We start from the raw sequence: 26375 nt of genomic DNA on the forward strand, positions 1-26375 counted from the left end.
GAGTTCAGTTCCCAACACCTACATCAGACGGCTGACAACCACCTGTAATTGTAGCTCCAGAGGATTCTACATCGTCTTCTGCCCTCTACAGGCACCTACACATGTGTGCAGACACATAGACTTCAGTTCTCTCCCTCTCACCTGCTCCTTGCTGAGACCTTATCTGCATCTCTAACAGACTTCTAGGTGCCAGGATCTCTCCCCTAGTGCTTTTAAATCAAAGAGGATCTGTCAAAGAGGTTATTGGTGGCCATGTGTCCTGCTTCCCACCCTCTTCCCTGAGAATCAGAGAGCCTGGCTACAGGCTTGTGCTGTAAACTCCCTCATCCTCAAAAACTCACGACAAGAGACCTCACTGCCATGAAAGCCTTGATCCCCTCTTTGCAAAGCCCCCACTACACCATTTGTCTCTGTGGAACCTGAAGTCTTCTCAGAGCCTCTGCCATGCTGTTGTCTGTCAGTCTGTCCATATAGTTGATAACTCTTCTAATAAGCTCCTTACCCCAACAATTCATCTCAGTATCCTCTCAAACCCATGTTAAAGAACTCTAGTTAAGGCTGAGCTGCAAATCCAAGCTGCCCCTGGGAGGGAGCCTTATTCCTGACCCTCCAGACTAACAGAGGGCTAGAAATGGGAGGTGCTAGGGACTTGAGGTGGGATTTGGCTCCCAGAGTTCACAGGAACTCTGTCCAAACTTTCCTAGAGACATAGTCACCCCACTCGTGGTCTTCACGGGAAACATCTGATGTCTCCTACCTAGAAAGCCACTGGCATCCAGGTGGGAACAGCTTTGATGGCCTGCAGGGTAAGAATTGGGCAGGAGTGGGCAGCAGCCTTTCAACCCATTACCAGTTAGAGTAAGGAGGCAGGAAGCAGGGTATCTGTCCTTCCTCCTGGTGTCCAGGCTTGACCCACATACACACTTGTTTCTGGCTCTGCTCTGGCAATGCACCTATAAGAAGCAGTGAAGGAGAGCCGGGCATGGTGGCACACACCTGCAATCCCAGCACTTGGGAGGCAGAGGCAGGCAGATTTCTGAGTTCAAGGCCAGCCTGGTCTACAGAGTGAGTTCCAGGACAGCCACGGCTACACAGAGAAACCCTGTCTTAAAAAACCAAAAGAAAAAAAAAGAGTGAAGGAGGTCCATGCTTTCCAGCCTTCCCCTACCCCCAGCCTGCTCAGCTTCAGGAAACTGGGATGTGTCAGCTGTCTGTTGAGATTTCATAAGCAATTGCAATGTGTCAAGCTTTGAAGGAAAACATCAAAAATACTTTCCATTTCCTCAGCCAAAAAGGAAAAGCACACACCCAAGGTAGAAAAGGAGGGGGCTCCATTCTCCGCATCCACACTCCACAAGCTCCGGGATTTAGAGATCATAGAAGGGCCTCTTGCAAAAGTTCATTAGAAGGCAGCTAATTAGGTACATCCAACCAAGCAGGGAGACCTGGGACAGCCCACTGCCAAGAATGAATGAAAGCCCTGGGGGCTATCGATGACCCAGGTAGCCAGCCCATTTCCCCATCTCTACTGCAGCCCTGGGAGAACCTAGTTGCACTAGCCCCAATGACCAGAAACTTCAGGGAAAGAAAAGTCCACTAAGGAGACTGGACAAGCCAGACCAAGACAGTGCCTTTCTCAAAGCTCACAGCAAGCATTGTTCTCTAACAACCATGTGACTGGAAGCTGTGAGAACTCTGTGGCTCTTGGAGGCAGCCTGACCACAGCCAGGGCAGATGCAGTATACAACAGGGATGATATCAAACACATCTTTGCTCCAGTTACCAACACACAAATAAGCAGCCTGTGTCACTGTGAACAAGTGAGAATGGCCTCTCCTCCCTATATCACCCAGGCCATACAGAATTGCTTATATATATATCCCATACCTCTGAGACCCAGATGATCTGTGGTTCTGAGAATAGAGCTCTCAACCCAGGAGGGAAGGAAGGGCTCATAAGGCTGGATGGAACTGGATGGATCAAGGACAAATGGTCCCTGATTCTGCACTAGCCTACACCCCTGGCCTAGAGTTTGTCTGTCTGTCCTCTCTCAACCTGTTGTGCAGGGGTCACCACACAGAACTTAGGAAGATGAACTAATGGGGCTCTTATCCTAGCAGGTGGCAGAGTATCTGCTCCAGGTCCACACAGGTCACTCTGATGAACCAAGAGAGTGTAAGAAGGTTGTACACAGTGACCAAACAGAACCTGGGCCTCCGCGCTGGGAGCCACAATCCCTGTGCACAGCTGAGAGCAAAGGACTCTCAGATAGGAACTACAGAGAGCTGAGCCAGGGATGTCTGCTTCCATGAGCTGCGATTATCAGAGCTCAAATTATCAGAGCCTAGCCACAGGCAAGCCTACCACCAGTTCATGGCTCCTAGGCTCTCAGTGTTTGCAATTCATATACCATTTTTACCAGATAGCATCTCCGTCCTATGAGCCAGTATGGAGCCAAGCAGGGAACACGCAGGTCCACATCCTCCATAGGGTGTTTGGCATAGTTTGGTGACCCATAGCTCCTTTTTCTCCCTAGAAGCCCCTCAGCTTACTTGATAAATGATTCCTTTCTTCCTGAAAACCACTAGGCAGAGTGATGGTCTCCTAATGGAGAGGATAGATTTACACCCGGGCCAACAGACCAGATTCCAAGACCCAGGGATGTGGTCCACTCCAGCCCCCTGGAGTCCCTGCCTACAGCCTCAGTTCCACACACTCCACAGTCCCAGAACACTCCAGTTGCTTCCCATACATCAAAGAAAGCTGGGTCTGCTTTACGACTCAACCACTTCAGATGCCCTCGAACCAGAATCTGGAGGACTTGGTGTAAGAAGGCAGGTATCAGAAGCCAGTGAAGCTAGTGTCCATAAGAGCAGAAGGTCAAGACCTGCCCTTTCAGACCATTAAGGACACCTGTGCTTCCCTCCATCCCTAAGCCTGAAGATGCAGCAGCCTGTCTCTACCTTAGCCTCTGGGATCCCAGAGCCACTTACACCCAAATGCTTCATCTCCCCATGAACAAAGGCAGCTTACATCAAGGCAGCACTAGGGAGACCCCAGTGCTTGAGAACAACCAGACGGGCAGATCTTCTCCATTCCTCTCTGCCTTCCCTACATCGATAGCTATAGCCTCTGCCTACAGACATTTGTGGCTCAAAGTGAGAAGAAACTGTTTAAGAAGCAGCAGGAGACGGTGACTTCATCAGAAATCCTGGCTCTGTGTGCTGAGAAAGCCAGAGCTCAGGCCAGCCATGTGTGACATTATACATGTGCCTTATCGTTTAAGATGAAAAGAGCAATAACACTGTAGTGGGCTTCCATCCAAGCCTCCTCCCACACCATACCTTTTCAATCTCTGTGTGTGTGTGCGTGTGTGTGTGTGTGTGTGTGTGTGTGTGTGTGTGTGCTTCTTTATTGTATGTATTTTCATTTTTTTATGTAGACAGAAACATACAGTTAGGTAAGGGAGGAAGTCTGAAAAGGATTGGGGAAGAGAGAAAGATATGATCAAAATATACTGCATAAAATATTTTAGATAGTGATTTAAGTTTTTTACATGTTAAACCCTGTAACTACAGTTTTAGATGACAAAGATATCTATTCCCTTTGTTCTGACTAGGATATAGAGGAATATGCAGCCCCAAAGTTGACCCAGAAAAGCAATTTTTCTTCTGTCTCAGATCCTGCCCTCAAATATATGAAGAGTTCCCAGTGGGACCTGATAAAAAGCAACCCCTGATTCCCAAGTCCTCATCGAAAGGCAGGAGAGGTTTATTTTATTTTCTGTTCCCTTTTCCATGGTGCCGTGCCGTTCCCTTTTGAAACTTCCTTTCCCATTAAACTTATAACATTTGCCCTATCCTTTCTCTCCAAGAACTTTCTCCTGCATTGGTCCCACTGGAGGGTCCTCTGATGATTTGAACCTTAAATTTCTGAGTCCTGAAATATCCTCACTGGCTTGGTTTATAGTTGTCAACATTATCTTTGCCAGAGGCATCAGAACCCCCTAGAACTAAAGTCATAGGCAGTTGTGAGCAGCCTGACCTGGGCACTGGGAATTGAATTCAGGTCTGTTAGACAAGCAGTAGTTTCTCTTAACCACTGAGCCATTCCTCCAGGCCCCTATCTTTGTCTTTTGCTTTTATCTCCTTGCTGTTATCTTTTATCATTTTGTTTCTTCATTAATATTTTTACATAGACATTTTGGACCTCTTTTAAGTTTCTGTCCTTCCAGCCTTCAGTCTTCTGTAACATTTTCACTACTTGTGTCCAGCTGTTAGTTGCAAATACAATTTTAGCATTCCTCCTCCCATGGTCTCTTCTTCATCTAATCTAGGGTGCTTTCTCATCAGATCCTTTAACCTTTTGGGGGACTCTGCAGGCCCTTCTTCCCTTCCTCCTTGTACATCAAAGGCTTCATTCATACTCTAGGACCAGAGTACTAGCTCTCTGATCCCCAGTCCCACGATTAAGTCTCAAAGATCCCAAGTGTTGCAATAGCGGATCGACCTCCTCCTCATCCATACCGGTTGTTTCTTGAAGAACTTTTCACTGCTATCATTATACTCTGTCAGGTACTCTTTCTCTTCAGCCCTTTACTGGAAAAAGGAATGCTCAATCTAGATATCAGTTTGGACCAGGAATATAGTCAGGGTCCGAGGAATTGATCCAATTGATCAGCCTTCTCAGATCTCAATTGATCTCGGTTAATCACCTTCTCTCAGAGAATTCCCTTTAAAAATGTTGGACCTTGAACCCGAAGGGAGTGGTTGACAAATCCTATGCCTCCACATCTAGGGGAAGCTCTCTGACTGGGAACATCAATTAAATAAATTCCTTGTTGGGAAGGGAAGATTTTGAAAATCCTTCTCACATTGTTTAATTTCCTTTCTTAATTTTGGGAGTGAGGGCTGAAGAGGAGCTGGGGTTGGAAAAACAGTGTGATCTATTCTAGAAAAGGTACAAAAAGACTAGGAAAGATGACATTGAGGGATATAACATTGGGGCATAACATATTAGAGAGATAGCATTGGAGGTAAGGCATTGGGAGCAAGAACATTGTGACATCAGATCAGGAGGAGAGAGCAAGATTAGAAGGAGAATGCAGAGTGGAATAACTTAGAAATTATAAGGCAACTTAAAATATTAAGAGAGCAATGTGCAGAATGCAGAGGGAAAGAGGAAAAAAGAAATCACAGAGAGAGCAGAAGAACAGGCAGGCTTCTCTTTACCATGGGACAGAACAGGTCTTTTCTTAATAGCAAGGCAGGCTTAGTCTTCCTAGAACAAAGCTTTTTTCTTACAGACTTGAGTTTAAATCATTTAGCAATAAAAGAGCCTTTTTCTTTCTCTATGCAATGAAGACTGGAGCTCATTTTTCATCCAGAATGAGAGTTCTTTCTGTATTGGTGCTTGATCTGTTTGTTCCATATATGTAAGTGTGTGTATGTGTGTGTGTGTGTGTGTGTAAGTATGTAATTATGAGATAGCATGAAAGCTGGGCCCAACTGGTTCAAATGGAGATTTATGAATGTGTGTACATGAATCCGTATATGAACGTATGTGAGTATAATCCATATTTGATTGCATAAAAGTTTTTCCCCTCTGTGAGGGTGACTCTCTTCTCCTGATTCAATAGAAGTTGATTGCTCCAAACCTCCCCCTAGCCTGACAAAGAGAGGCATCTGGACAAGAAGGAAAAGGCTCTAGCAATTAATCCTTTACTCAATGACCCAATCCCCTTTTCTTAGAGAACTTTCATAGGAAACGTTTTTTAGAGAGAACACAGAAATAAAGGTTGAAGTCATTTTTCAAATTGTCCCCTTTACTTCCTAGGACTTCATCTAGCAGGCTGGAAGTTAGAGCCCCCACAGTTCCTCCGGAGATAGAACAAAAGCTACTTTACTTAATCCCCTGCTGTTTTAAGATGAGGTGCTAAATGCCAGAGATTACCAGCTTTGGAGGAACTCAGGCAGGTCAGCCACAGTGGTAAAGTGACTTAGACTTAAGATAAGTAAACGTTTTATTATTAAACAGCAACCCTGAATATCTCATAAGACCAAGTCTTACCCCACCAACGCTCTTCCCTCCCCGTTTTCTCAAGAGGAACCAAGAAGAAGGAACAACTGCTGGCGGTAGCCCCCACAATAAAGCATCAGGGAGCCCCTTCTCTATTGATGGGTCAGTATAGACCCCCCAGCAGGTCAAAGTCCTAGACAAAGTCCTTATGCTGTATGAAGGAATCCTCCAGATCCTTGGATGGAATGTGGCAGTTTCTTACAGTCTGTCAGAACGGCTTTCTGTCTCCAACCAGGCTCCTCCTAGGAGGAGACAAGAACAGAGGAAGGAGAGCCCGCACTTGCTTTCTGTTAGAGTATGCATTTCAGTCATACTCAAAGATCTTCCTGGAAGTTTTAACCCCCAAGGCTATCCTGAAATTTGTAATGTTTTCCTACTTTGATTTATGCATAAAGTTACCCGTTTATGCATAAAGTTACATAGAGGAGCCTTATCCCCATGTTACCAACTTACTTTTGATTTTGGTGTTCCATTAGTTCTGAAGTGGGAGAGCATCTTCAGGGGGGTGCAAACCATGCTAAAACAACAAGCAAGCACACCCTGTGGGGTTCCAAGGTTTCTGTTTGCTTGCTTATTTGTTCCATAATACAAGGCATCCTATGCCTCACTCTGAGTAGTCAGAACTCAGCCTCATATTCTTATTTGATTGGCTGATTGAAAACATTGTGCTTGCTAGGGAGAAATGAAGCTTGGGCATATATTTTTATTTTAGGAAAATGCTTACTTGAGAGGAATTCTTTTTTCTTTTTCTTTTTTTAAAAAGATTTATTTATTATATGTAAGTATACTGTAGCTGTTTTCAGACACCCCAGAAGAGGGCATCCCATCTCATTACAGATGGTTGTGAGCCACCATATGGTTGATGGGACTTGAACTCAGGACCTCCGGAACAGCAGTCAGTGCTCTTAACTGCTGAGCCATCTCTCTAGCCTGAAAGGGACTCTTAACAAGTGGTGTGCTTGAAACTGTTGTAGAGTGCATCATCAACATACCAAAGCAGACCTTGCCTCCAAGTTCTCCCAGCATCTCAAAGTCCCTAACTGTTACAGGGCGTGGCTGGCATATGCCCTACACACACACATACACACACACACACACACACACACACTATGCTCTGAACTTTCCACATAGACTCCACACAGACTTTCACTGTATAGACCAGGGTACCTAGAACTCAAAGAGACCCTCCTGCCTCTGCCTCCCAAGTACTGGGATTATAGGCATGCTCTGCTACAGCCACTCCTCAAGTAGCATTTTCTGAGAAACTGGACATTGCCCTTCTCTCCATGAGACATGCAAGTCCAGAAATTCTTCTGGTACATGAGCTCCTAGAGCCAGATTTTTTTTTCTATTTTTGGCTCCTGTATTTTCCCTGTGTTTCATATGGCCTCTTTCAAGTGACCAGACCTGGAGCTGTATGCACAGTGCCCTTCTGATCCCTCTCAGAGTTCCATGTCCTAGCATTCAAAGAGTTGTGTGAAGCCCAGGGCTCTGACGCATATTAGTTTCTTTGTCAACTTCTGTCTTCATATACCCAAGGCCGCTGGTTCAGCAGCAGCTCTCGTGCTGGGTTCAAGTTGTTCAGGGACCCGTGGCCACTTTGCTCTCCCCAGAACACTCAGATCTCCAATCTCAAATATTGGCCTTTGGTCACAGTGCCACTTGGGGAGGCCAGCTGACATTTCCTCATGTCAGGTTTGTCCTTGCTTCAGTGCACTCTGTATCTGTCAAGTTAGCCTTTGACCCTCGGTCTTCAGATTTGCATAGTGGTTACAAAGCTGCAGGGTCCTGGGGACTACCTTAAGGACTCTACTGAACAGAAGAAACTTTGTTTCAAACTGTTTCATTTTTATAAAAAGAAAGTTCCTTCTGCAAAGAGAAAATTGCTGTTCTCTGTGTTGGTTCTGGGGGGAATAACAGAGCTAGCCTCTAAAAGCTAGATTATCAGGGACTATGTTGTCCTGTGTGTGTGTGTGTGTGTGTGTGTGGGTGTGGGTGTGTGTTCACATACCTATTTATGAGACAGAGACAAAGAGACAGAGACAGACAGAGGGTCAAGGCCATAGGGCAACGTGAGGTTTAATTTCATTCAACTTGTTCTTGAAACAGGGTCTCTTGCTGGCCAACAGTTCTACCATCTACCTCTTAGCCAAGGCTCCACCAGGAATTTTCCTGTCTCAACCTCTCTCACACTGAGATTACAGATGAATGCCACTTTTTAAAAAAAAAGATTTATTTTTATGTGCATTGGTGGTTTGCCTGCATGTGTGTCTGTGTGAGGGTGCCAGATCCTCTGGAACAGCAGTTACAGATGGACATGAGCTGCCATGTGGGTGCTGGCAATTGAACCCAGGTCCTCTGGAAGAGCAGTCAGTGCTTTTAACTGCTGAGCCATCTCTCCAGCCCCACAATTTTTTAATGTGGATTCTAGGAACCAAACTCAGGTCCTCATGCTTGCACAGTAACCACGGTTCTGACTGAACTATCTCAAAATGACTCCTTATCTCTGTAAAAAGAATTGCTTCTACAAAGAGAACACTGGTTGTTACCTCTACTGGTCCATAGAGAGAGCAGGGCTGGCCTCTGAAAGCTAGATTAATGGGTACCACATCAATCCTTTTAAAGATACATTCAGCCTTTCTTGGTTGCATTGGAACTCCTTGAGACTGAAATGGTTAGTAACACAGTCACAGGCCCCATGGAGGGAGCAATAGTCACATGACTGTCCTCTAGCACTTCGAAGTCATAATTGCCCAGGGCCCCAGGGATCTGAGCTGAGGATAATGGCTCTCTCCATCACACAATAGGAAAGCCTTAATGTTACAGAATAGGAAGAGGAGGAGGAGACAGCCCTGTGAGCAGAGATGTTGCTAACATTTGGCTGAGTCATGAGCAATGTTCAAAGCCAATATCAATAAACACTCTAAGATCAAGAAACAGACCCTGAGAGGACAAGAGGAAGAGCCTGAGTCCCTCAACTGGCCGCCAGGGTCAGGTCCTGGGCAAAGCTGTTGGGCCCTCCCCAGCTGGACAAAGGTTCTGCCAGCCAGGCGTGGTTCATGACAACAAACGACTGTGACAGAGGAGTTGTCACATGTGAAGACAGCAGATAGACAGGGAATTCTCATCTTCCCCAAGACTAAAAAACCAAGATGGTGAGCTTCAGCTGAGCCCCAGCTCCATCCCATGTGACCTTTAGAACAATGCTGCCAAGGGGCAGTACGTCTCAGGGTGATGCTGGAATCTGATCCTCTAGAGTAAGCAAGCACTCTGAGCCAAAGCCCAGAAAGAAGAAACACTAGCCTTCTGGGTATCATAGCAATGGAGGTTTGCATGCAAAGAGTTGGTGAGCACTGCCCCCTACAGGCAAGACAGGTTGTAGCAGGTCCTCACCTAAAGACCTTTGTAGGTCCAGTAAAGCCCCTAACTTTGGAAGACAACAAGCAGCTTTAAGGAGAATGGAAATAATTACCTAGGTCCTTAATCACACCAACTTACCACAAACAGGAAGATAGGAAGGGGTGGAGCTAAGCTATGTTAATCAGGGAGCAGGTGCTGACCTAGCTGAAATCCCAGTAGGGAAAGACTGAATGAACCTGAATTTGAAACTCAAGGGCCCTATCCGATGGCTGCTTAGTTCTAGGCTTCCGACTTCCAGTGCTCCACAGCCTGCAGGAGAGGATGGCATAGCTGTTCTCAGTGTTCAGATGTTGTCCAGAGGATGACCCATTACCATCAGGTGAACGCAGGGGAACAGGATCCACTGCAGGCTGACACCAAAGCATAACTTGTCCTTCAGAGTCCTGGGTCTCCTGTGTGTGCTGAGGGAGCAAAGTGGGGACAGTCATGCTGTGGGAAATGTTACCACTTCAGAGATGCAGTCTACAAAGAGACAATGTGACCAAAAGCAGATGGATAACATCTGACCAGAGCCTTTGCAAATACTCCTCCCGCTGGATCCAGTTCTTGTGACCAAGTACTAAATGTTCCTTTGGGAGTGGAGATAGGTTCCTTCTAGTTAGCAGTGACCATCTGCTTCCAGAGACAACAGCAGATCCTCAGACAAGCAATGCCATTTAGGAGGCTGGAGATGTGCCTGCCTCCGTTGGTAGGGTTCTTCCCTGGCATGTATGAAGCACTGGGTTCAGTCCCCAGGATATATACTAGCGGAAACCTGTTACCCTAGCATTTAGGAGGTGGAGGAATTGGGAGTGAAGTTCAAGGCAATCGTTGACCACAGAGTGAGTTTGAGGCCAACCTGGGATACATAAGAGCTTGAATAGGTAAATTAATAAAAAAAAAAAAAAGAAATAACAGTTGGTTGAGACCTAGACATGGTCTAGGGAGTAGTTCACACTAGTCAAAGCAAGCTAGATTAGTGTATAAGCTATCAGGCTTGTATATTCATTAAACGAGGAAGAGCCTTTCTAGGGCCTTTCTCACCCGGCTGATCTGAACCCTTCACCCTGGGATCAAGAATCCAGCACTTGTATCCATCTTGTATAAAAGACTTGAGCAGCAAATGAGAAAAGACTCAACTCATTTGTTGAGTCCCAACAAATGAGAAAAGACTTGACCAGTTGGCTAGTGGATATCACTGGCAACTTTGTATCTGGAAAGTAGGGATCCTTGCAAATGAAGCCGATTATACCCTGGCCACCTGGAACCACCTGAAGACCTCACAGAAAATAAAAACCTGAGCAAACTTCACCAGCGATTTCTATAGCAAGTTGATGGCATGCCACACAGACACCTGCTCCAGGCCAAAGAAACCCTTCTATAAGGTTCGAAGGAACCTCTCAGCTCCCAACAGGTGTGAATTCACTTTGAAGCTACAGGATCACACACATGATCATGGGCTAGTGGTTTCTGTACAGCTCCTTGTTAGGGAGGGAATCATCACAGGAGCGCTACAAGATGAACAAGCATTTATTTATTATATATAAGTACACTGTTGCTGTCTTCAGACACCCCAGAAGAGGGCGTCAGATCTCATTACGGATAGTTGTGAGCCATCATGTGGTTGCTGGTATTTGAACTCAGGACCTTCCAAAGAGCAGTCGGTGCTCTTAACCGCTGAGCTATCTCTCCAGCCCCGCACAGCTTCCTCTTAATTCATGGGTTTGGACTAGAGAGCCTACATGTTCATAAGAATGAGAAGTTATTGTGGGATAGTAGGCTGAGTCTTAGCTGCTGACCTCGGTGCTCAACCACTTCGTATTACCTGACAGAATCTGTTCTGCAGAGATCTGCTGTGGCTTTGTGGACATAATGAAGTCATTCTTCTCTCCTAAACCATCCAGCCTATCTATAGGCATCAAGTCTATATTGCCAGTCACACATTCTGAAATGACAGGCAGGTGTTTGCCAATCTCATGGCTGGTGGGATGCAGTCTGAGTACAGAGGTCGCAGGAAACAGAGAGGACCAGCTAGGATGGATGAGGCTGAGGGTTACATAGGGAAGCTCTCTGCAGAAGGAGACACTCCAAATTGAGAATGATCCTACCTGGTAGGGGTGAGACTAAGGTGGATTAGAACCAGAAGCAGTCAGCAGCAGAGTCTTCCATGCCTTAGGTATTCAGAGAATAATCAGTATCTTATTCTGAACACCAGCTCCTGGCACTTCATGTGTGGCATCTCTTAGGCTGGGAACTTGCTTTATGATGGGTCCCAGATTATGCCTCACCCAGCCTTGTAGTAATTAAGCCAAGTTCTGCAGCCAGCCAGGCAGAGGCAAGGGCACGATCCCTGTGAGATCATAACGCTCACTGCATCAAAACTCCACATGATAGCAGTGGTCCCACACCCTCTATGAAGCTTTAATGGGTGGCATCTCCCCTGTGGCATTGTGGGAACTTTTCCACCAGCAACCCTTTCACAGTGGGAAAGCTGAGACCTGGTCACAGACTGCTGCTGCCTCTGAGCCCTGAGCTGTCCCAGACAATGAGACTGTCCAGAGCCTGCACCCTCCATGGTTCTCCATTATGAGCATTGTCTGGTCACAGGCCTGAATGAGGGGCAAGTGGAGTGCCGGGACTGGATTCAAGGCTTGTGGCACAGCTGACTGGGGTGTCATAGACCCAATAGGGACCATACTCTTAAGGCTGCTGTGCCCAGCTCTTGGCCCTATCCAATCCCATGTAGAGCTACAAACACCTGCCTGAAATTCTGACAGCCTGAATGAATCAATCATCCAACCACTTCTGGGGGGAATCCACTGTAGGGACAGGATAGTGGTACAGGTAGGTGGTAAGGCCAACAGGACCTAGATTTCTGTCTTCTGATGCCAAGGAAGCACTTAATTCTAGGACTGTCATATGCACCAGTCAGGGCTATTAAAAGATGAGCAGAGCTTCACTCCTACAAAATGTAGTTATTGGGCTTTAAATTTTTTAATTATTTATGGTGTGTGTGCAAATGTGCATATACCATGGTATACATATAAACTTTAGAGTATTTTTTAAACTTATTTAATTTATATGACTATGCTATCTTCAGACACACCAGAAGAGGGCATCGGACCCCATTACAAATGGTTGTGAGCCACCATGTGCTTGCTGGGAACTGTACTCAGGACCTCTGGTAGAGCAGTCAGTGCTCTTAACTGCTAAGGCATCTCTCCAGCTCTGGAGTACAATTCTTAAGAATTGCTTCTCTCCTGCCTCATCTAAGATCCAGGGGTGGAGCTCCAGTTATCGTGTTTCTGCATAAGGATCTCTTTTGGGTGAGCCAAGTCCTTAGCCCCTAGATTTTTGTTGTTTTTTTTTTAAAAAAACTACTTTTCTTAAACAGTTTTAGTGAGGTGTAATTTACATATTGTACAATTTATTACTGGCAAGGGAAGACACACCTGTCACTTCTAGCTGTGCAACCTGAGTTCTTTTCCAAGTTCTCTAATCAGGCGTGATTAGAGATTTTGGGGCCGTGTGTGTCACGCTATTAAGACTTGGCTGACTTAGAACTCACAGAGATCCTCCTGCCTCTCCCTCCCAAGGGCTAGGATTAAAGGAGTGCGTCACCACGCCCATTTTTAAAGCCTAAGGTCTCTTCCTGCTCCCTCTGGAGGACAGAGCTACAGGCAGTAAAAGAGTCAACCACCAGGAGTCGCTGCTGCACCGGAAGCCAGTCTTCGTTGCGCCTGCGCGGACGCGGGCACGCGGCGCTTTCCAGCCCAGCGAGTGCGCGCCTTCCACACCAAGTGCGCCTGCGCGGAGCCCGTAGTAGTCCTTCTCGCGCCGGGCGCTTGTCGCTCCCCGGCGGCCATGGGGGAGGCCGAGGTGGGCGGCACGGGCGCCCCAGGCGACAAGGGCCCAGGCGAGGCAGCCCCGAGCCCTGCTGAGGAGACGGTGGTGTGGAGCCCTGAGGTGGAGGTGTGCCTCTTCCACGCCATGCTGGGCCACAAGCCTGTCGGTGAGCGCCGCGCCGCGCACCGGCGTGGGGGTGGGGCGGGACAAACCGTCGGGCGGGCTGGCGGAGCCTGCAACCCCGCACGGAACGGGACCTCCCACTCTGGAGTGCCCTGTTAGTCCAATAGTCCATGACTTTCTTGCCCGAGAAGCCCTGGGGACACTTCTGACTTCCCTGCCCTTGAGACACTCCTACCCCAGGGAACGCCTCCATTCTCCCCGCCTCTGCAGCCCCCTTGCCCTGGACCCGCCTACTATGCACCCTAGCCCCTGGAACACCCACCCGCCTTGTAGCACCACTCTTCCCCTTTGACACGTGACTCCTGCAACACTTGCACCTGCGGTTTGCACACTCCGGCCCCTCCACCCGTGTCCTCCACACAGAGGTGCTGTCCTAAACCTCAACCCACTATCCTGCCTCTCAGGGGTGAATCGACACTTCCACATGATTTGTATCCGAGACAAGTTCAGCCAGAATATTGGGCGTCAGGTTCCATCCAAGGTGATCTGGGACCATCTGAGCACTATGTACGACATGCAAGCACTGGTGAGTTGGACCTTGGCCTGCCCATTTGGGGGCTGAAGGTGGAGTCAAGTCCCGGATCCTGTCAGCTGTGGTACAGGACAAAGCCTATTTCTCACTTGGGGTTTGGTATGCAGAGCAAAGGCTATCTCAAAAGATGGGGCTCCTTCCCCAGGAAAGCTCAAGTCCTGCTGTGAGAAGCACAAACTAGTGATGATCACTGACTACTTTTTCAGGGCACCTGCTTTAGACTGGGTGGCACAAAAAGTGTCGGGGGAGATGGTTGAGGTCTGAGATAACAAAGATGCCTCAGCCACTGTAAAAAGCAGTAACAGGGTACAGTGTCAGTATTTGGGGGGGGGGGGGAGGTCCAGAGTCCTTTAAGAATCTGTGTACTGTGGGAGCCAGATGGTTCCTCTTCAGAGAGCCTAGAGATAGCTGTGTCTGATGAGTAGCTAGGTAACTGGTTTGGAGAGCTAGCAGTGTCTGAGCTGCAGGTAACTAGTAACCTTGCTAGTCAGATTTGTCTTTAGTGTCTGGTAGGCAGTAAGACTAGGTAACCAGAATGGGTGGGGCTGTAGGTGCCTGTGGTTGGTCATGGTACCCCTGTATACATTGTCCTGGCAGGAGTATTCCAGTGGTAAGCCAGGTCAGGTCCTTGTGTGCACATCAGCAGAGCTGCTATGTCTCCAGGGCTCGCTCAGTTGGCATGAACCTGGTCCTCTCCTCTGGTTTTGTTTGACCGGTGCTAGCCTGGCTCTCCTTAATCATCTGAAAAGTCCAGCTGAGGTGGGCTCTGCAAGCTGGAGCAGGGATCCCCACCAGCTTGCAGCCTCCTGCCTGCTCCTCCTGTACATCTAAGTGAGCTGAGATCCTGTTTTCTGTTTCTTGAAAATACAAAATGCTTTGTGCCGGCAGCACGAGTCTGAGATTCTTCCATTCCCAAATCCAGAGAGGAACTTTGTCCTTCCAGATGAGATCATTCAGGAAGTCCGAGAAGGTGAGACTCGGCCACCACCAGGGCTGGGAATAAAAAAAGCCTCACCAGGCCAAAGGTGGGGAGGTCTGGGGCCTCCAGGGAGGTGTAAGGATCCTGCTCAGACCATGCCTCCAGTGGCACCTGGGAGGTTTTGGGAGCCAAGGGCTGGGGAGAGCGGTGCTCAAAGGCAGTCTCCTGATGGATGCCGTCTCATGATGGACGCCGAGGCCTGTGTGGGCAGCGAGAATCGGAAGCAGTCATGGCCAGACCGTCCCCCAGCGCTGGCCACCACCGTGGGTTTCCAGTGAACGGCAGCTGTCTCCTCCACAGGAAAAGTGGTCATTGAAGAAGAAATGAAGGAGGAGATGAAGGAGGATGTGGACCCCCACAGTGGGGCTGATGATGGTGAGTGTGAAGTGCTCTTTGGAGCAAACATGCCTCCCTGCAGTCTCCTGTAGGCCAGCCTCAGACAAAGTGAGGTCTGGAAGCCATGGAGTCAGGAGTGAATGGTCACTTAAAGATGAACTCATGCAGGTCATCTTAGGCAGGAAGGCCTCTGAGGGCCATGAAGGAAGAGGCCAAGGCTAGGAGCATCATGTGGGCTCAGGCAGGAGATCCCTGGAGACTAGCTGTACAGGCACTCACCCAGGGGAACATACTAGGTACAAAGAGCCCGATGTACGTCTGATTTCTCTAGCTGAACAAGAAAATGAGATGCATTTCTGTTTATTCTATTTTCAGCCAAATAATTTTGTTTCTCAGTTTTTTCATCTTCAGGGAGCTTGGGGAAAGCATTAGAAAAATCCAGCAAAGACAAAGAGAAGAACTCCTCAGACTTGGGGTGCAAAGAAGGGGCAGACAAGCGGAAGCGCAGCCGGGTCACTGACAAGGTCCTGACTGCCAACAGCAATCCCTCCAGCCCCAGTGCTGCTAAGAGGCGCCGCACATAGACACCTCAGCTTCAGGAGGCCACAGAGATGTTCCAACCGCCTCTCTTCAGGTCCCTGGGTGAATGTGGCCATCCAGCAGAGATGCTAGTGGGGCTTCCGCTGTGTCATCAGACCTCCAGAGCACCTGACTGGTCCAAACGACCAGCAAGACCGGAGTCTACTCTGCTGGATGGCGAAGCCTCTGAGCCCGCTTCTTGCTTTCTCCTGGTTGGTTCCCTTATGCCCACAGCATGTGGAGAAGAGCAGGTGCATGGGGCCAGAGGACCGAGAGTCAGCCAGCAATAAGACATCACCTCACGCCCTCAGGAGCCACGCATCCTCCCTGGGTGCCCAGTCTTTGCATCTGCTTTTCCTGTAAGACTCCATTGTGCACTGGCATCCAGAGAAAGTGTCTTTGAAGTTCATATAGCACACACTGTGCACAGAAGGCCTCCCCAATCTGGGAAATAGAACTGGATATTTTGCCTCATTCACTTGTACTGTAATAGTGTATATAATTTAGTTGGTATTTCACTATTTAATTTTTAAGAAGCCTATTTTACTAGTGTTTTATATGAAGAAAAATACTGCAGAAGTTAAACTTGTGATGTGTTTTTTTGAGCTGTTTTGTTTTAAGGTAACTACTGAGATACATCTGGCTGTTTTTATATGCCAGATACAGAGAATTTCTAGCGGTTATTTTTGTAATTTTAGTAACTTGGAAAAGACCAAATAAAGGGATGGGACAAAGGAACTGCCATCAGGCTGGAAAGCCAGTGGCCTGATGGTTGAAGTACATTTTCATTTGCAGACTATTAAAACATTAAAAAAAATTATCTTGGGAGTTGTGTGATTTGCTACTAAATTAAGTTGGTTTTTAAATTTTTCCTACAGAGGAAAGGGTCTCCCCATTCCAGGATTCATAATTGTAGAGTGCACTAAGATGATTTCTTCACATCACTGGATGCAGTAAGGTTATGAACCTTCATCAGAGACTTGGAGGACACCCACACCTAACCCCCAACCTTTGCCTACCTGGCTGCTGCCTATTGTCCCTCCATAGCCAAGTCCAGCCATGTGGGATGGGCACAGTGTACTGTCCAGACCATCTTGACTACTGCCTGTGATGAAATCCCTGCTGCTACCTGCAGGGTCCCAGGCAATGAGAACTGGCCTATACCAGCCACTCCTAGTCAGGGCAGTTAGGTCACCATAAATGTACCACTAGACCCAGCTCCCTGGCACAGAGAGCATCCTGAGTTGACATAGGTGAGCTCACCTAATCTGGCCTGTCATTTTCTAGGAACAACCAGCAGTGGGAAGTCTCTGGTCTCTTTCTGTAGAGCCTGGACAAAGTCATAATTCAACAATTCCCTGCCTCCTGGAATTGGGCAGAAGGTAAAGGCCTGCAGCCCCTGAGATGAAGTGGCAGCACTGTAGACTGTTCAGATCTAGACCAGTGCTTGTGTACTCAGTGCAAGAGACAGGGATAGCAGTGTTAGAGCATGCTTTAGGAAATGACTAGGGTTACTTCATTCTGTCCCTACCTAGTGTCCACTACTAGAGGCTTGTTCCGTGGAAGCCTAAGCGTTGAATCCAGCACTAGCAGGAGAAATAGGGAGCAGATGGTGATGACCCTGATGAGCAGTATGTGACAATCAGGACTGCAGTCCTGATCAGGCTCACTCTTCTAAACCCGTCTGAAAGAACAATCCAGGGGGATGAGAGCACGCAGGTGGGCCCAGTCAAGGTGTTTGCCTTGAGTCTCTTATTTTCCATTTGTTCCCCCAACAGCCCAGTGTCCCAATCTGAACTCAAACCTGCTGCCTTCCTGATCTGTTCTGACCTTGTGGCTCACAGGCATGTCCCTGTGTTCCTACGAGATGCCACTGACCATTGGGTCTATGCACCAGCTCCAGGCAGCATGGCACACTGCCTCTTGCAAATATTACTGTCAGCCCATGGCAAGCCCATCTTTCAGCTTTCTAGGACAGTTGTGGGAGAGGGGGTGTCCACCCAAGGGACAACCCTGAGTTGTCCCAAGCACCCACTAACACCCCATGCATGGCTTCCCTATCTAATGGCATTTTAACCAGATCCCAGCCTGAGTATGGTTGGTTGGTGTCAGACGCAGTGGGGCAGATGAGAGACAGCCACTGAGTTTACATTTTTATTTGAGCATATGTATTTGTGTGGGTGCACATGTGGAGATTAGGGACAACTTTCAGAAGTCAGTTCTTGCCTTCTCCTATCTTGGTCCCAGGGACTGAGACATCCAAGCCTCCACAGTAGCCCATCAGTCTGATTTTGGTGGTTTCTAAGGTTCCAACTCAAGGAGTTGCTAGGGAACTTTAACAGATCATACTGTAGTATCTGTTACATACTGGACTGTTACTAAAGACAATATATTTTGACTTTGAGATTCCCAGAATATTACAGGTACACAATGGGTCAAGCAGTAAGGCCACACTTGAAGGTCATATAAGCCTGATTAATATTATTGGGAATATGGCTATATAAAAGGAATATTTTCTCTATGCAGGCAGTCTTCAAGCAAATTTTGTCAACTGTACTAGAATTCAGAACTCTCAGCTAGTGAGAAACTTCAACCATGGTTGAATGAGGGTCCTTTCCCCTGCTACCCACCCATGTCTCCTTTACTTCCCATTGCTATCTTGCTTCAAGCAGTATGTTACATAACAAGGTCAAGCTCATGGCAGTAGAGCCCACCTAACATCCAAAGGAACATGGATGTTAGGAACATACCTACATGAGTCCAGGAAATCTGCAGTGGACAGGAGTGGGACAGAACTCTCAAAGCAGAGGCGTATGGAGATGGCTCAATTGCTATTAAAAAAAAAAAAAAAAAAAAAAAGTCTTGTTAAAAGTAGAACCTGCGTTTGATTACCACCTAGAAATTGCGCTTGGTGTGCACCTGTAATTCCGGTGCTGGGAAGGCAGAGACAGTAGTGTCTCCGAGATTTGTTGCTTAGCCAACTTCACGTAACCAACCTATGGACTCCAGGTAAGTGAGAGCTCCGCTCGGAATGAAAGTGTGGACAAGCTACGGAGGAAATACTCAATACGGACCTCTGGTGTCCTTGGGCAACCAAACACATACACAAACACAAAGTGAGCTAGTATGGACACAGAGGGCAACCAGGAGGACTGCAGTTAGGTCGACAAAGATCAGGAACCTGCACCCAGCCAGTCCTGGGAAGAGGCGCTTCCTGCAGGACTGAGGAGAAGCCTCCTCTCTGGTTAGTCTGCAGGAAAGTGAAATCTCAAGGGGAAGGACCTGGGGCTGAGTCCGAGAGGTGGTGCGTCTTCCGGGAAGGAATAGAGGTAGGGATTCCAGAGCACAGCTTCCAAGGGTTGTCCTTCTCCGGGGACTGCCTTCTCCTGGGCTCGGCTTCCCGCCTAGCTCCAAGCGCAGCTGCCTTTGCGGGGAGGGGGGGGGAGGAGGGGGGGGCTCCGCGCAAGGGCGGAAACAGGGCGGTGGGCGGGACCTGGCGCCGCCCCGCCCCCGCGCTTCCTCCTCTTTCACTTTCCTTTCCGCGGAAAGCGGGTCCTGTCTGTCGAGTATGGACGACCTGGACCGCGATTCCACCTGGGAGGACGAGAGCGAGGAGGACGGCGAGGATGGTCAGGCGGATGATACGACTGATGAGGACACGGGTGACGATGACTGCGACGCGGAGGAGGCACGGCCAGGCCTGTTCCAGGTGCGGCGCAGGAAGACAGGAGGGGGACAGGACAACGCCAGGCCTTGATCGCCCGGCCCAGGCCGCTATCCCCTGGAGGTGGGGGGGAACGCCTGGCCCAGGCCGTGGCGGACCGAGCGCTGGTGACGTCAGGGAAGCGACTGATGGGGGGTCGTGCGTGGGTGACGTCAGAGCGCGCCCCAGGCCTTATCCTGCGTGGGTGGCCTTTCCTCGGGTTGCCCTCCCTTCAGCCCCTACCCCACTGCAGACAGCATCCACCCGCTCGGAAATGACCCCGGCCTAGGACGCTAGGAGCAGGCAGGGATCTGTCTGTCTGCCCTTAGCTCTGGTAACTTTTGTTGCCCCCAGGAGCATGTTCCCGTTACACTTTTGTGTCAGGCAGCATGTAAGCCTTAATGGCATTCTATAAGACGCATTGGCCTGCTTATAGCTGTGATTCCAGGTGTGACAGAGAGCTTAGAAAAACGAGAGTGAGGATTATGACCCCAGAATCCATTCTCCCCATTGTTACCATCTCTAGTTGTCTGCTATTTATGGGAAAGCAGCCCAGAATCTGGAGGAGCTCTCAGGCAGGCCAGAGCTGGCCTCTGCCTGACCACATTAGGACTAAGCTGAGGCTGGGTAGTCAGGTTTATAGTGCAGGCTCAGGCTCCTCCTGTGGGTGGTGAGACCTTCCAAAAACTCTGATAGAATTGCTGTTTCTCCACAAAAGCTCTTAGATCCTACCAGAAGCAGTAGTCACTTAGGAGCCTATCCCAGGTCCAGTGGCACAGTGTCTTTGTCACATTGGGTCAGGGAGAAGCAGGGGTTTACAAAGACGAGGCCTCATTTACCCATCCATCAGAGGCATCTAAGTTTTTTGTTTTTTGGTTTTTTTTTTTTTTAATTGAGGCTGTGACTGGTAAAGTAGCTCCACTTGGGGATACAGCCTAGTGACCATTCATAGAATCATACTGTACTCAGAGACTGGGTTTGGACGGGGAGCATATAAAGATCTTGGACCAAAATAAGGTTGACCAGCAGACCAAGGAGGAGATGCAACTGGGACTTGAAGACAGAAGAGCATCAGCCACACACCTTGGCAGTGTGCAGACTAGCCTGGGCCAAGACTCCCTACAGAGGAAAATCAAGTACTGAGAGTTGCAGAGGTGGTTGCTGAGGCTGTTCTAGTTCCACTGTCTGTGTTCAAATGGAGGGATGTTTCTCTAGCGTCTAGATCTGTCTTTTCAGAACCCTGGGCGGGGTCCAGAAGAAAAAGAAACAGAAACACCCATTCCTCTTGTATAGAGCTCAGTGGTGGTTGGCCCAAACCATGCTGCCTTCATCCTGGACACTTTCCAATCCCTCATCCCTTGTATTCTCTCCCCAGTCTAGGATGACAGGGTACCGAAACTGGCGTGCTATGCAGGACATGCAAAGATACCGGCACAACTACCCGGTAGGTACATGCAGCCCCTGACCGAAAGTCACAGCCCTCTCCCCAAATAGAGCATCCCCCGACCTGCTGAAAATCCAGCTTTGGGTTCTTGGATGTGTCCCTCATTGTCTGGAAGACAAGCCCCCGGTCAGTTCAGATCCAGACCCTTCTAGTTATGGGTGGTAGAGCATATTGCCTGACCTGAGCCTCAGCCTAGCTTTAAAATGAGGGTCTATCTTCAGCCTCCTGACAAAACATGTGGCTCAGTGCTTCACACATGGCTCATTTCAGACCCTCTCCTCTGTACCCATGAGTTAGTTACTGGCAATCCCTGTGGTATTTTTGAGGTACAGAAGGGGAGCTACCATCCGTGGCCTCTGTTGGTGGGGAGATGAGGGTAGTTTTGTTCCCCCAACGTACCCTTGCTCACAGAAAGGCTCCCAAGCTGAGCTGTGGGATCTTGAACAGCTGTCCCTACTTCTGACTGCATGAGACTGAGAGGCCCTTAGAGCTTGTTTCCCACGAGTCCTCAGCCATCCTTCCCTCTGGCTCTCCAGGATTTGACAGATCAAGATTGCAATGGTGACATGTGCAACCTGAGCTTCTACAAAAATGAGATCTGCTTCCAGCCAAACGGTACCTGCCCCTCCCAGCCCCAGCACCTCTGCCCTTGGCAGCTTGTCTAGTCTATGAGTACCCTGCTTCCGTCTGCTTGATGTCCTCAACCCAATAACATAGCCCTGCAGTACCTGCTTCAGGGGATTGGAGCTTGGATCTTAGGATATTAGATTGAAGAACCAAAGAATAAGCTTTTGAGGTTTTAAATGGTGGTTTTTCTGTGTATCCCAAATTGAGTTGTTGGCCTCAAACTCAGGATCTTCCATCTCAGCCTCCTGAGTGTTGAAATTGTAGGCAGGCTTGAGTCACCATATGTGTTCCATGACATAAAAATTTGAAACTAAACAGTTTTTTGTCACATCCATCCATTCACGTACTCTTTGAAAAGACTGTGTGTCTACATAGCCCAGTTGTCTGCCCTCTGGCCCTTCAAAGACACCTTTCCTAGACCATGCTCCATGCTTGGTCTCTATGGGGATTTCTCTTGAGCACAGAGCTTCCTGGCTGAGAAGGTATATGTCTCAGAGAGGAAGCGTTGCACCCCTTACCTAGTTACCTAAAATTAGTGTGTTCTTACATCAGATGAGCTATGGCTAGCCCTGCTGAGTCCTTAGGACCCTAAAGAAATAGAGGAGTAGGCAGTGCTTTGACAGGCCTCTCCTCTGAGCCATGACAAGGTGACCACTGTGGCTGACTTCTCTCCATGGGTCCAGGCGCTCTCATTGAGGACATTCTTCAGAACTGGAAGGACAACTATGACCTCCTGGAAGAGAATCACTCCTACATCCAGTGGTGAGTGGGACTGAGTCTTAGGGAAGCTGGGCTGGGCACCTTGGTGGGAGCTCTCAAGCCATGTCCAGGTTCAGATGAGTAAAGAGACACTTCTTCCTTTCCGTAAGCCTATTTGTATATGTATATATGGCATGTACAACTCTAGTTAGTGTGCCTGTTGTTGGGTCCTATGGGGGCTGTTGTGCACAGGTCTGTGGGCAGGCTTTTATGTCCTGGGAGGACCTGGAGCTGGACTACATCTGACTTGGTTTTTAACAGGATGTAAGTGAGGTACCACAAAGCAGACTCAGAAATGATGCCATTTCCTGGCAAGTACAAGATTCCTTGCTTGAGGACAACCTACTGAGCTGCACCCAGTATCCTCTTGTCACGGAATACATTGTGGGAATAATTCTGCAGGGTTAATGACAAAAAAACCAAACTGAATCTCTAGGAAAGAAAGCTCCCACAAGTGAAAGGCACACTGGTCTCCGCCATTGCGACTTTCCACCACACAGCTCACTGAGCACACAGGCTGGGTCTCCAAGAAACTGTCTTACCCACTCTCAGCTGACTGCCATCCTCACCCAGTTCCTTGGGTAGGAAAGGGTAGCTAGCTCCTCCCAGAGATGAAAGACAGGCACTGAATTCAAAATAAACAAGTTGCTGCCTGGCACTAAAGTTCCTGTATCCTTACCATCTTCTCAGGCTGTTTCCTCTGAGGGAACCAGGAGTGAACTGGCATGCCAAGCCTCTCACACTGAAGGAGGTTGAGGTAAGAATTCCTCCTACGCCAGAATTGGGGAGGATGGAGAGCTATCCCTGCCTGCAGTCATCCTGAGACAATGTCTGTGCTGTCTCAGGCCAAAATAGCCCCATCCCACTTTTGGGGACCTCGGAGAAAGGAGAAAGGAGGCCAGCTCTAAGAGACTGGTAGAGATAAGGGCCCGGAGGTCCCTAGACATCAGCAAGGAACACCTTGTGGCAGGTGGCTCAGGATAGAGGTGACCTCTCAGCCTCTCGGAGAAGAAAGCTGGAGAAGTGTTGGGGTTGTCTTACCCTCAGGCTGAATCAGGGTCTAAGGGAAAAATTGTCCTACCTGGTATCCAGGGTCCCACCCAGAGCTCCTTGGGAACAGTGATCAGTGAGGGCCACCTGAGTCCCATGGGATTGTTTTCTAGGCATTTAAAAGCTCCAAGGAAGTCAGAGAGCGTCTTATCCGGGCCTATGAGCTTATGCTGGGCTTTTATGGGATCCAGCTTGAGGACCGGAACACAGGTGCTGTATGCCGTGCACAGAACTTCCAGCCACGCTTCCACAACCTGAACAGGTAAGGACAGGGCCCTGCTGGCTGCCTCCCATCCCTGTTGCTCCCCTTTAGTATTGGGGGCTGGGTTTCAAGCAGAAAGGTCTAATACAGGCTCTGATGCCTGTTGCACCCACAGGGTGTAGGTGCTGCCATGTTGCAGAGTTGTGGGATGATGAACAAAGCAGTTCCTTGGCTTGGGAGAGTTTGATCCCCATCCACCCAGAAAGCAGAGGCAAGGGAGATCTACAGATGGCATAGTTGCTCTGTTTGGGTCTGAAGGATGTCAGCCCTTTCTATCTTTCAGCAATGTTTCCCAGACAGGAGTCCATGAACTGGGGCATCTCCTGGGACTTGCAGATCCTGTCCACAGGTCAAGAGTACCCAGGTCATTTTCCTAGGTGGGGCCCTGAGAAGACCCTAGAACTTTGAGATGGAGCCAACTTGGGGATGCCTTGGCCAGATGTGCCTCCCTAGGACAGGGTCCATCCAATCTCCTGTCACCTCCCTTCACAGCCACAGCCACAACAACCTGCGTATTACACGCATCCTCAAGTCGCTGGGCGAGCTGGGCTTAGAACACTACCAGGCACCGTTGGTCCGCTTCTTCCTGGAGGAGACCTTAGTACAGCACAAATTGCCCAGCGTGCGCCAGAGTGCCCTGGACTACTTCCTGTTTGCAGTGCGCTGCCGGCACCAGCGCCGAGAGCTCGTGCACTTTGCGTGGGAGCACTTCAAGCCTCGCCGAGAGTTTGTCTGGGGTCCCCGTAACAAGCTGCGGAGGTTCAGGCCCCAGACTATACCCCGGCCACTGATGGGACTAGGGCAGGCAGATAAAGATGAGGGCTCCAGGGACCCCGCCCAAGAGGCTGGCACCCAGGGTTGGACCTGTGGACCTGGAAGGGACGTGAGTGGGGACAGTGGAACAGCTGAGGATCCCTCACTGCTAAGCACAAAGCCCCAGGATGTGGGAACCTTGGATGGGGACCAAAGGGATGAGGCTAAGTCTCTGAGTCCCAAAGAAAGCAAGAAGAGGAAGTTGGAGGGGAACAGACAGGAACAGGTCCCAGGGGAGCCAGATCCCCAGGGCGTCTCTGAGGTAGAGAAAATTGCCCTCAACCTTGAAGAGTGTGCCCTCAGCCCTATCAGCCAGGAACCCAGGGAGACTGAACAGCCCTGTCCTGTGGCCAGGGTGCCTAATGAGGTAAGAAAACGAAGGAAGGTGGAGGAAGGGGCTGAGGGTGATGGAGTAGCCAGTAACACTCAAGTGCAGGCCAGTGTCCTGCCTCCTACCCCTTCAAAGTGTCCCGAGTCCCAAAAAGATGGGAATGGGCCAGAGGACCCGAAAGGCCAGACAGGACCAGAGGACTCCAAAACCCAGCTGGGGCCAGAAGACCCAAAAAGCCAGACAGGGCCAGAAAACCCAAAAAGCCAGACAGGGCGAGAAGACCCAAAAAGCCAGGTGGGGCCAGAACAGGCTGCCTCTAAGAACCTGGTGGAAGACCCTGACTCTGACACTACAGGAACCTTAGTGGATGAGTCAAAGGAGTTGGCAAGTATTGAGGCCTCTGCTGAACGCCCAAAGCCTTAGAGGTGTTTCTCAGTCCTCAGCACTGCAGGGCGTTTCTGTCCCAGAGCCCTGTTGTTGGCTCTTCTTGGTGCCCCACAGTGCTGGCCTCTCCCTAGTGGTCACTGACGTGGCCACCAGAGGAACTGAGGCCCTGCCCTCAGGGAAGGCCAAGGCCTTCAGAAGCCTCCTTACCTCACTGTGTCCTCCTCCACTGCCCTCTGAGCCCTGTGTTGTGAACAGACCCTAAGGGTCTAGGGGGAGGGGCCTCTTTTCTTAGTCTGGTGCCAAGTGAGGCCTTTTCTGAATAAACTCTTTAGACTTTGTCTTTTGGTGTGGCCAGTGTCCTGTTTGGTTGCCTGTAACCTCTAGCTTTCTCTGTTGTCCCCAGTTGAAAGCATCGTGGCCAGTGCCACTCATGGTATTTTGCCTACATAGCTCTTGCTGGGAACAGGTTCCAAGCACAAATACACCACACAGGCTTCTAAATATACAGCCTTCTGAAAGCTGGATGTGGTGGCTCATGCTTTTAAATTTCAGTCCTCAAGGGGGAGAGGACTCTTGAGTTTGAGGTCAGCCTGGTCTACAAATCAAGTTCCAGGACAGACAGGGCTGTTACACAGAGAAACCTTGTCTTGGGGTGTGTGTTTGTGTGAATAGAAGGCTGGATTATCAGCCCCTTAGCTGGTACACCGCCTGGGAACAGTGCTGGGTTTGCATGTCTGCAAGTCTAGACCAGTCCGTTCTGTCTTGCCCCTCTACTGACAGGCCTCCCAGAGGTGCTATCTTAAGGCCATATGGCCCATCAGACTGGCATCCCATTATAGCTTCTCTGTCCTGGTTTTACCTCTTCTGATTCCCCAATGTGAACCTTGGAGAAGAGAGAGCCACACATGTCTTTGTGCAAATGAAGTGGAAAGCAAGCACGGTTACCCCTGAGTTGAATCTAAGGGCCCAGTGCCGTTTCAGCCGTGGTGCAGGGCCCTCCTAAGGCTAACTCAAGGAGGCTATGAGCCCCTGGCACTTTAGCTGACATTTGGCTCATTGGTAAGGCT

At 49.1% G+C, this 26375-nt stretch overlaps 2 protein-coding genes across 3 annotated transcripts; both read left to right on the top strand.

Annotated features, from left to right (window-relative positions):
• Window positions 1-13264: 13264 nt before the first annotated feature.
• Mrgbp (MRG domain binding protein) lies at window positions 13265-16752 on the top strand. Its single transcript, XM_052184528.1, has 5 exons — window positions 13265-13489; window positions 13911-14032; window positions 14927-15008; window positions 15318-15392; window positions 15750-16752. Exons 1-5 carry the CDS (start codon window positions 13342-13344, stop codon window positions 15935-15937), a joined length of 615 nt encoding a protein of 204 aa, XP_052040488.1. The 5' UTR covers window positions 13265-13341; the 3' UTR covers window positions 15938-16752.
• Window positions 16753-19468: 2716 nt separating this feature from the next.
• On the top strand, window positions 19469-25648 carry Ogfr (opioid growth factor receptor). 2 transcript variants are annotated; one of them, XM_052184530.1, is made up of 7 exons: window positions 19469-19641; window positions 21016-21079; window positions 21616-21694; window positions 22390-22468; window positions 23156-23222; window positions 23629-23777; window positions 24270-25648. In XM_052184530.1, the coding sequence occupies exons 1-7, from the start codon at window positions 19559-19561 to the stop codon at window positions 25342-25344; spliced, it is 1596 nt and encodes a 531-aa protein (XP_052040490.1). In that variant the 5' UTR covers window positions 19469-19558; the 3' UTR covers window positions 25345-25648. The 2 variants fall into 2 exon arrangements, with proteins under 2 accessions (XP_052040490.1, XP_052040489.1); XM_052184529.1 differs by having other exon boundaries at window positions 19501-19641; window positions 21011-21079.
• The last annotated feature ends 727 nt before the right edge of the window (window positions 25649-26375 follow it).

Source organism: Apodemus sylvaticus, chromosome 5 (genome assembly GCF_947179515.1).
Source record: "Apodemus sylvaticus chromosome 5, mApoSyl1.1, whole genome shotgun sequence".
Classification (NCBI taxonomy): domain Eukaryota; kingdom Metazoa; phylum Chordata; class Mammalia; order Rodentia; family Muridae; genus Apodemus; species Apodemus sylvaticus.

Coding starts and splice junctions, on each gene's coding strand:
- Ogfr (XM_052184529.1), top strand. CDS start 19,501: ATGGACGACCTGGACCGCGATTCCACCTGGGAGGACGAGAGCGAGGAG. Junction 21,695..22,389: donor GATCTGCTTCCAGCCAAACG/GTACCTGCCCCT, acceptor CCATGGGTCCAG/GCGCTCTCATTGAGGACATT. Junction 23,778..24,269: donor CGCTTCCACAACCTGAACAG/GTAAGGACAGGG, acceptor CTCCCTTCACAG/CCACAGCCACAACAACCTGC.
- Mrgbp (XM_052184528.1), top strand. CDS start 13,342: ATGGGGGAGGCCGAGGTGGGCGGCACGGGCGCCCCAGGCGACAAGGGC. Junction 15,009..15,317: donor CATTCAGGAAGTCCGAGAAG/GTGAGACTCGGC, acceptor TCTCCTCCACAG/GAAAAGTGGTCATTGAAGAA. Junction 15,393..15,749: donor CCACAGTGGGGCTGATGATG/GTGAGTGTGAAG, acceptor TTTGTTTCTCAG/TTTTTTCATCTTCAGGGAGC.